Source organism: Lycium barbarum, chromosome 9 (assembly GCF_019175385.1).
Source record: "Lycium barbarum isolate Lr01 chromosome 9, ASM1917538v2, whole genome shotgun sequence".
Classification (NCBI taxonomy): domain Eukaryota; kingdom Viridiplantae; phylum Streptophyta; class Magnoliopsida; order Solanales; family Solanaceae; genus Lycium; species Lycium barbarum.
In genome coordinates this window covers 108,215,359-108,225,906 of record NC_083345.1, presented here as the reverse complement: position 1 = coordinate 108,225,906, position 10,548 = coordinate 108,215,359, and the positions used below count along the sequence as shown (strand labels likewise).

Here is a 10,548-nt window from a genome sequence, read left to right as displayed (position 1 = left end):
TTAATATTATCCCTTTTTATATATCACTATACATTTTTATACAAGGATGATACATTATCTATAGTAAGTATATAATATTATATATCGCGCATATAAATACTATTGTAAAAAAAAGTCGACTATGTAGATGTAAATAAAAAAGTTGAAGTGATGAAAACACCTCTAAACTTGACACGTTTTCGTACTTTAGTCCTTGAACATTTGTCACACTTAAAAACACCCCTAGCCTTCGCTAAATACATTTTAATTCACCCCTACGTTGACACATGGCACAACAAGTGTGCTCAAACTCCAACAGGCACGTGAGTCGCTGCCACATCAGCTTTTTTTAAAAAAAATTTAAACAAGAAAAATCATTTTTTTTTATATTTCCCTTTATTTTTTTTCCTATTCCAACATCTAAATTATCCCCTTCCTCCATTAAAAAGTAGACTTTTTTAAAATTAGAAAAAACTACCTTTTTTTAAAATGTGGAAAACCCATTGTCAAGTTTAGGGGCGTTTTCATCACTTCAGCCAAATAAAAAATATGGCTACGTGGACATAATATTTTATTGATATTATCCCTAGTTTTAAACCACAATGCTTGAGGTACTTCAATTAAGGTAGCGTTTGACCATAGATTTTGGATCAAATTTTAAAAAATTTAAATTAAAGTAGCGTTTGGCCATAGATTTTGGATCAGATTTTGAAAATTTGTCTTCAATTTTTTTTTCAAGTTTTTGGATTTTTGGGATTTCCACTCGTAAAATTTCAATTTTTTTTCAAGTAAAAATGCATGTCTATACACAACTTCAAGTTGCACAAATCAGAACTTCAAAACTCAAATTTTCAAGTTTCAACTTCAAAATCTATAGCAAAGCGGAACCTAATCTTCCTCCTTCATGTCCTGGTTAAGAGGGAGAAAAGAAAACTCAAGAAAAGAGAATTATTGATATAAAAAATAGAATTGAATAGCTTAAGAATGATACTAGTAACTTTGATTTGCGAAAGCTTAGAATTTTAAGGAAAGAGTTAGGGCAATTTTACAAAGACAAGGACGCATACTGGAAATAAAAATTTAGAGCTTTATGGCTTCAAGAGGGGATAAGAATGTTTCTTTTTTTCACATGAAAACTGTATAGAGACGCAATGTAATGCATAAAAGGGTTTCGCTTGGCTAATGGAAATTGGGTGTCGGAACAAGGTGATATTATTAGAGAAGTAGAGAATTTTTTATGCAAATTTATTCACTACTTCTATACCGATAAATCTTGATCCCATTTTGATTTAATTCCTTCCCTGTTTGTTGATTCCATAAACAAAAGTCTCATTAGCGAGGTGATTGATGAGGAAAAATGTGGTCTTTGACATGCATCCCGTAAAAGCTCCGGGAATAGATGAAACAACACCTTTCTTTTTTAAATTATTAAAATACATCTCCACTGATATTATTGTTGGCATTAAAAACTTCTTTCATTCGGGATATCTCTTATCCTCAAGAAATCAAACTCTCATTACTTTAATTCCCAAAGTGAAAAATTCTAGTATTATTCGTCAGTTCAGATCTATTAGTTTATGTTCTACGGTGTATAAGATCATTACTGAGATTATTGTAGCAAGAATGAAAAAGTATTTGCCTAGTATTATTTCTCTTAATCAATATGCCTTTGTAGATAGTAGGCAAATTGTTGATAATATTGTCTTAGCACATCAACATATTCATATGTCAAAAAATAGTAGGAGAGGAAACAATAAAGATATGGCCTTGAAGTTGGATATGACAAAAACTTATGATAGAGTGGAATAGATATATGTTCAAAAGTTACTTTTGCAAATGGGTTTTCATAATATTTTTTTTTAGTAGCATTATGCAATGTATTACGACCCTTACTTACAGATTTAATCTAAATGGTTAAATTATTGAGTTTGTTAAGCCTAGTAGGGATTTAAGACAAGGTGAGAACTCCCTGGATCTATCAAAATGTGCAAGCCTTTCTCTGACAATAGCCTACCACCCTCAGTGTATGGAATGTAGGAACCCCATGTAAGGCATGCACTAATCTCACATACTTCCCTTCTTATTCTTCTTTTTCCTCTAGCTCAGAATCACGTATTTCAATAACATGCTCAACTTCCTTCTCTTGTGTCTCATCCTCCACTTGTAGCAAGTACAAGGACATTGAACCACTACACTTGTGACCAGGGAAAACTTTTTCATAAAAAATGTCACGATCTAACCGGAGGGCCATAACAGACAACCGGAGCTAACCTACCGAGCACCACAAAACATACATGCATCTCATATCCATACTTAAGTGGTCCGCAATGCTAACTCATAGACACCATAAGATGTATGGGACACAAGCCCAAAAGATAATATACATACGTCACCAAGCTAATCCCAAGTACATAACATATGCCGACAAGGCTATACATAGTAATGATACAACAGAATATAGACCGAGGTGGCCATAGGAAATCTAACTTTGCATATCTATCTACGAGCCTCTACTGGAGTGCATTACATAATAAGGACGGGACAGGATCCTGCCATGCCCATATGTACACAAAAGAGTCATACCAACTGAACTGCAACTCTGGAACAAACGGAGTGCTCCTGGACCAATGCTGAGATGGCAACCTAAGGATCTGTACCGTCTCCCTGCGGGCATGAACGAAATGTCCACAAACAAAAAAGATGTCAGTAAGAATAATGTACTGAGTATGCAAGGCGGAAAATGTAACATAATAAGCATATACTGTAAAGAAGGGGGATAAGAATCAACCTGACACTTCTGACTTACCAATGAGAATCTAGCATATATGTCTCTTTATACTCTAGTATGCTTAATTACATCTATGTACAAAACTGTGGCTCTGACCAATTTATCATCTTGGTGCCATCTGCCCAACTGACAATAGCTCGGTGGTAACTGCCCAACCGACAATAGCTCAGTGGTAACTGCCCATTCGATTATAGCCCGATGGTGGAGCGTCTATTATAACTGTCCGACTGATCAGTGGTAACTGCCTAACCGGCCGTAGCTCGATAGTATAACTGCCTAACCAGCCGTAGCATGGTGGTAAATAGTAATACATAATCTGCCCAACTGGTCGTAGGTTAGTGGTAAATATAATCAACATCATAACCAGACCTCTATGAGGAATTTCTATGCACTTCTCATGATCATTACTTATCCGATAATGCCTACATGATTATATAAGTCTTATAAGCACATTTTGGGCCTTAAGAATTTTTCCTGATTAACTAAACCTTAGTCAATTCCTGGATGCCTCATAAGCCTTTCTTATAGCATTAAGCACCTCATTAGGGATCCTATAACCAGCTTACTATACATGTTTTACAAAATATTCCTTTAGAACACATTTCTGAATTCATCGGATTAACATAAGGTCATTATACCTCCAATTATCGTGATGGATCTTTCATCGTCGGTATATCTCACCTTGAAGGAATCAATGACTATAAGATCACTATTTGCCCGCTGAGATTCGACGGGCTAGAGTTGATGAGTTTCTGTCGCTACGCCAGAATAACATGAGTGCTCGGGAATATAGCCTCAAATTTAACTCTTTGGCCAGATACGCCCCTGCGGTTGTTGCACAAATGGAAGATAGGGTACATTGTTACGTGGTAGGGCTTGGACCCCATTTGATTACTGATTATATGACGACTTCACTTCAAGATGGTATGGATATTGCTCATATTCAGGAGTATGCGCAGAATTTGGAGGACCATATAAGACAACAGCGGGTCGAACAGAATCCAGATACGAGTCGAACAGAATCCAGATAGAGGTCATTATAAGCGGCCAAGATCCGTAGGTTATTCAGGTGACTACCAAGGAGGCTATAGGACGCATTAGTTCAGACGAGAAGCCCGCGAACCTGCACGAAAATTAAAAAAAAAAAAGGCCCACTTAAAGTCCCATTAAGTGACCCGACCCAACACCTATATATAAGCCCCAAACTCGCCATTTTCACCATTTTTCACCCATTTCTCATCTCCACAACTCTTTAGAACCCTCTATAACATCCATCCAAGTCCTTATACCAACTTTAGGATAAGTTAGTAGTTCTAACATCAAATTTGGCTCGGGAAAGGACGGGTGACCTTGTAGTTCTCAATTTTCGTGGTGGTATCATCGTAGAGAGGGGCGGAGACACCAACCCGAGTGTCATATCACGCATGCAAGGCTGAACCAAGGTAAAATCCTTTCTATCTACTCATAATTTAGAAAGATCCGTGGTAAATCATGCTAGATCTAAGTCGTAATAATTCGAATTGGTGAAAATGTGAAGTAAATCTATGGAGATTATTGTTGGATTTCAATGGTTATTTTGTAAGTTAGTATGAAAGTTGACTTTAGTAATGATTGTAGATGTTTTATGAAAGTTGACTTTAGTAATAATTGTAGATGTTGGGTTGTTGTTGTTATAATTCTGGGATCGAAGTATAAACAGAGGAAATGCTGTCCGAATTTCCATAACTCCGAATTAATTTGGGAATATAACACCCAGAAATGAACATGCAATCTAAGATGAGGCTAACCCAGGTCGCATATTTCCATATAGGTGGGGGAAAAGGACCAGCGTTGGAATAAGGAATTCCTCTGGGTCGTATTTGAGGATAAAGGTATGTAAGGTTTCGTTAGGGCTGGGCATAAAATACCAAAAACCGAAGTACCGAACCGAATCGGCTATTTCGGTATTTCGGTATTTGGTAATTCGGTAATTCGGTAATTCGGTTCGGTATTCGGTACTAAAATATAAAATTCAGTATTTCGGTTTCGGTATTCAGTATTTACAATTATACCGTTCGGTATTCGGTAAATACCGAATACCGAAATTAAATTACCAATACTATACGTCTGTAGGGCCTAAAGGAGTAAAGGCTAAAGGCCCATTGTAAAGATATTTTAACTCCAGCCCAAATCCGTAAAAATCAAGAGTTAGAGCCCAAATCCGTTAAATTACCAATACCAATATTTTAGGCTAAGAGGCTTAAGAGTTAAGACCTAACACTTCACTACTTCAGTACTTCACCAATCACCACCTTCATCTCATTTCCCTTTCTATTCATCACTGTCGTCTTCATCCAAATTTCTTATCCAAAGCCTGTGATTTCTCCATCTTAATTTCTGATTCTGCTCCATCTTCGTACCTTCTTCTTCTTCTTCTTCTTCTTCTTCCGTGAGGTAACTGTTGAATTTTTTTATATGCTGTTCTCTGTCTACTTACTTGGGTCCTTTATTGATTTTTTTTTTAATCTTGTGGTTCATGTTGGGAGCTTGGCTATTTATTGTAATTTTATTAGACTAAGGCGGGGAAGGTTAAAGATTAAGGTGTTTCAAGGTTAAAGATTCGAGTTCAAATGGGAAATCTGATGGAGTTGTGAAGAAGAAAATAACATCTAGAGTTGTTGATAATAACAAGGAATCTAGTCTTCTTCCTCCTATGTCTTCTCCTCATCGTTTTAACAAGTAATTAGGATTAAATTTTTTGTTTTTTGTTTTGGCTGTTGCTGTATGTGTCAGTTTTGTTTGATTGTTAAGAAAACTTAGAGTGAAGATTGAGAAAGATGCCTCATTTGTGTTAAAGATTTGATTTTTTTATTTTTTTTATTTTTTTATGTTTTGGTGTTGATGTATGTGTTGTGTTGATAGTGATAGTGTTTTGTTTGATTATTAAGAAAACTTATATTGAAGATTGAAAGATGCCTCATTTGTGTTAAAGATTTGATTTTTATGTCAGATTATGAGTAGTTTTGGTTTCTAAGATGGTGTTGGTAGAGATTTCATGGAAGCTGCCTTGTATATTTCCATATATTTCCAAATTTTGAAGCAAAGAATCATTCTTTGATTGCATAGGGGTTTTAATAAGTCCATTGTATGAGAAATAATTGGTGGCTTCTTTTTGTATATCAAAGGAATACAACAAATTATTGCTCAATTTGATGAGGTATCTGCCCTGGATTACGTAAAGGTGATTTCGATTTGATGTCTTACCTGTACATTAGAAGGAAATGAAGTTCATTAGTTTTTTTTGGGGTTCGTTTGTAAACTCATTAGATCTGAAGTTAGAGAAGCATCGATTATTATGGAGACCAAATTGAATTGTTTCTGGTGAAGCTTTTGCTTCGAATTTCAGTGATTGATTTGCAGATTTTCCTAGTTTTGCAAGGGATTTTGAGGTTTTAGCTGTTGTTGTGTTTTACCTTTCTGCACAATATGCAGTTTCTTGAAGATTCCAAGTCCTGAAACAGAAAAAAAAATGGATTTGGTTTCCCAAAAAGTAAAAGATTGTAGTACTAAATTTGGTGGTTCCTGTTTTGGCAGGGATTTGGGTGTGAATAGATCTAACACAAACGAGCATCGTAAGACATCAGCTTCGTCCCCCGAAAAGGAGGACAGATATTATACGACAAGAGGGTCGGTAGGCGTCGACGATAGTAGCAAGTTATTCATTGATTCAAGGGAGGAAAAGAAAAAAATGGTTTGGCCAAAATTGCTTGTTACATTGTCTAGTAAAGAAAAGGGCTAAGTTGATACAAAGAACCATACTTGCTGCTGTGGTGGGGAACCAAGCCATCATCACTGGAACCTTTTCAATTATTAAACAATGCTCCTCTTTGGGTTGATTTCCTAAAGTTAAAATAGTGAACATGTCATCAAAAATACATGGACAGATTTATATTCCAGAGATCAATTGGACCTTAATGTTACTGTGCTTGGCTGTTACTATTGGCTTCAGAGATACCAAAAGGATGGGCAATGCTTCAGGTATGGATGTAATGATATGAATAAGGGAGAGTAAAAGTTTGATTTGTCGAAATCATTTAACCTTCTTAGATCAACTGTTAAAGTTTATAGTCTCTGTCACAACTCTCTTTAGTCTTTACACTTCTGTCCTAAAACAAAATTACTTATTGGATCTGTTCGATTATATATACTAACAAATATTTCCCTTCCAAACGTTTCAAATATGGTATTACCGAATACCGTACCGAACCGAAGTTTGATTTACCGATTCCCGAATTACCGAACCGAAGTTTGAAAGTTCGGTATTTGGTATATACTTTGAATTACCGATTACCGAATTACCGAACCCGAACTTTGAAAATACCGAACCGAATACCGAACGCCCAGCCCTAGTTTTCGTTACCTTCACTTCTTTGGCACGAATCCGATAACCGTACTACAAATTGTCCTTCATAACACATGTTCCACTCCATAACTCCAAAATGAATAGAAACGTATCAACTCCTTTAGAACTTAGTTGATTTTCTCCGGGATGCCATATTTATAAAAAAATATATTATGTTAAAATAGTCACTTTCATTGCAAATAGAACCGAATCCCACTGATCAAATAGAACTGAATCCCACTGAATGATATAAGACCCGTTCGAATGATATTTCTTCAGCATGGACACATGACACACCGGGTGAACACCGGACAAACCTGGAGGTAATGCCAACCAATAAGCTATATCTCCCACACGACGAAAGATCCCAAATGGACCAATGAACCTAGGGCTAAGCTTGCCCTTCTTCCCAAATCTCATCACACCGTTCATGGACGAAACCTTTAACAGAACCTGCTCCCAAACCATGAACTCCAGATCTCGGACTTTTTGGTCTGCATACTCCTTCTGCCTACTCTGAGCTGCTAGAAGCTTTTCTTGAATCAACTTCACCTTAACCAGCGACTCCCTCAAAAGATTGGTACCGCAAGGTCTCACCTCAAAAGCATCAAAACAGCCAATTGGAGATCGACATCTCCTTCTAAATAAAGCCTTGAATGGAGCCATATCGATACTCGATTGATAGCTGTTGTTGTATGCAAACTCTAACAAAGGTAAGAACTGGTCCTAATGACCACCAAAGCTGATAACAAAAGCTCCGAACATATCCTCTAAAACCTGAATCGTCCACTCAGACTGACCATCCGCCTGAGGGTGACAAGCAGAACTAAGATCTAATTGAGTCCCCATATCGGCCTGCAAATTCCTCTTGAAATGGGACGTGAACTGAGTGCTCTGTCGGAGATAATGGAAATGGGCACTCCATGCAATCGAATAATCTCTCGGATATAGATCTTGCTAACTACTCTGCATTGTCGGTCATCTGGACTGGAATGAAGTGCGCAGACTTAGTCAACCTATTAACAATAACCCAAATCGAATCGAGCTTGCCCAAGGTCTTCGGAAGACCAACAACAAAATCCATGGCTATCCTATCCCACTTCCACTATAGAATGAGCATCCTCTAAAGCGTACGCCCCAGTCTCTGGTGCTCGTACTTAACCTGCTGGTAATTCAAACATTGAGAAATTAACTCAGTAATATCACGCTTCATCCTACCCTACCAATAGTGCTTTCTCAAATCACGATACATCTTGGTAGCATCAGGGTGAATAAAATATCTAAAACTATGAACCTCCTCTAAAATCAACTTGATCAAGCCACCAACCCGAGGAACGCAAACACGCTCCTTAATCCTCAAAAATCCCTCACTATCTAGAATTGATTCCTTGGCCTCTCCACTCAATACTTTATCACGAATCTTTCACAACTTAGTATCCTCGAACTACTTTGCTTTAATCTGATCCAAAAGAGACGACCTCGCCTCAACACAAGCCAAAACCCTACCTAAATCTGAAATATCAAGTCTCACCAAACCATTTGCTAAATTCTGAACATCCCTAACCAAAGGCCTCTCCTCAAATACCAATCGGTCCAAACTACCTTACTCACCTCCTTACGGCTCAAAGCTATTACACCTTGTGTTTTCATGCGTCATCGTGTCATAAAATGGCTAACATACTAAGAAGGTAATTTATTGAGGTATTTAAATAATATGATAGTCGTATGTTAAGTTTTTAAGTCAAATGGGTTATAATACGGAAGTCAACAAAGGTCGTCGCAAGTTATGTTTATAAAATTGCTAAAATTTAGGGTCAGATATTACACAACTTTTATCTCAATCTACTTGGATTTACGGGTTAATCCACCTACGAATTGAATTTCTACAAGTCTAATTTCTAGCGCATTTAACCGTTTGTCGATACAACATCAGAGTAGAGAGATATTCGCATTTCCGTCCGAGGATGCAAACTGCCGCGAGGCCAAGAGGGGCCTGGTCGGTGGACAACTTTCCCAAACTTATAAAATCACCCCCAAACGAATTGAACCTTCATTTCTTCAACATTTCAAATCCTAAACAATCCTTGAACACTCTCAAACAATTTTCCATGAGTCAAGACTAAATACAAAAGCTAATCAAGTCATTTTATCATAGGGAATCCCGTGGTACTCGTAGAATTGTCATTTCTTCGTCGTCTCGCCTTTCGGGAGAAATCTTCAACTTGAAGTAACTTATAATATGGAATAATTCTTGAATTTAAGGTATGTTTTACCCTTATCATAATCTCCTTAAGCTTTTACAAGTGTTTAAACTTAGAAATTGAAGAAGAAATTTCATTGAACAAGTTCTTATAAATCCTTATGAACTCTTATGATCATGGCTAGTTGTGTGGGCTGTTTTACATGGTTTAAAACAATAAATTGAAGCTATTAGGATGTTGGATGAATTGTTATAAGGAGTAGGAGTAGAAAAGTAGAAAATGGTAGCGTTCTACGGGGAAATTGAACTAATAAGATGCCTACGAACTCATGCCCACAAGTTGCTCAGTTAAATGTTCGAATAGTTTCTTATAAGTTATGAACCCGGAACTGATCCCAAATTGTTCATATACTGTAGGCAGCCATTTGTAAGGTGTCCACGGACTTGGGAAACATATATAGCTTCATCGACAGGGTATGTAGGTCTTTTCTTCCTCTTTGTGGCATGACTAGAACTCGACGAACTTTCCTTTGAAACATTTCCGCTAAATATGAGATGAAAACGCCTCTTCATGATTAAACTAAGTTTTTCCCTATATGTATGATTTATCTCAAGCAACTTTCATGCTTCTATATCTCTTCTAGCTATCAATTGAAATGTTTCCGCTAAACTTGAATTGGCTGTATACTATCCGATTGAGTTGAACTCTTCTTTATGTGTAATTCATGTCAAATATCTTACATGTTATCCATGTCTATATTCTCTTGAATTGAAAAATAAAGGATATAGCGACAATAACGATAGTCGGAGGATAAGATAGGTCACTCGGACTCCTTCTATGATATCCCTTTTGAGGTCGGTCTTACACTGCACTTATATATATGTATTTATTTTCATTATCGCATCGCCGCTATAGTCGGCTGGGTAGGCACATCGATGTGCACCTAGATGTACTACTTTCATTACCGGGTCATTTCATAGACGGCCGGGCAAGCACGTAGCTGTGCATACTAATGATCAGTTGGGCAGATATTTACCACGTCCTATATGGTCGGGCAGTTATGATGAGCTCACCCCACAGAAAGATTTATTATTATATGATATAGTATATGCCTCCACAGTGAAGAATAATTTTATGTTCATGCATTTATAGTCATGTTGTATTCTCTGGATGCTTGCAGTGGCCTTATTCTGAGTTCA

General features: G+C 37.0%; 1 protein-coding gene across 1 annotated transcript; it reads left to right on the top strand.

Annotated features, from left to right (window-relative positions):
- Nucleotides 1-5,339: 5,339 nt before the first annotated feature.
- On the top strand, nt 5,340-6,959 carry LOC132611400 (uncharacterized; the record flags this gene model as incomplete). Its single annotated transcript, XM_060325837.1, has 2 exons — nt 5,340-5,485; nt 6,341-6,959. Coding segments are annotated over 2 exons (351 nt in total), but the record flags the coding sequence as incomplete, so codon positions are not given.
- Nucleotides 6,960-10,548: the final 3,589 nt, after the last annotated feature.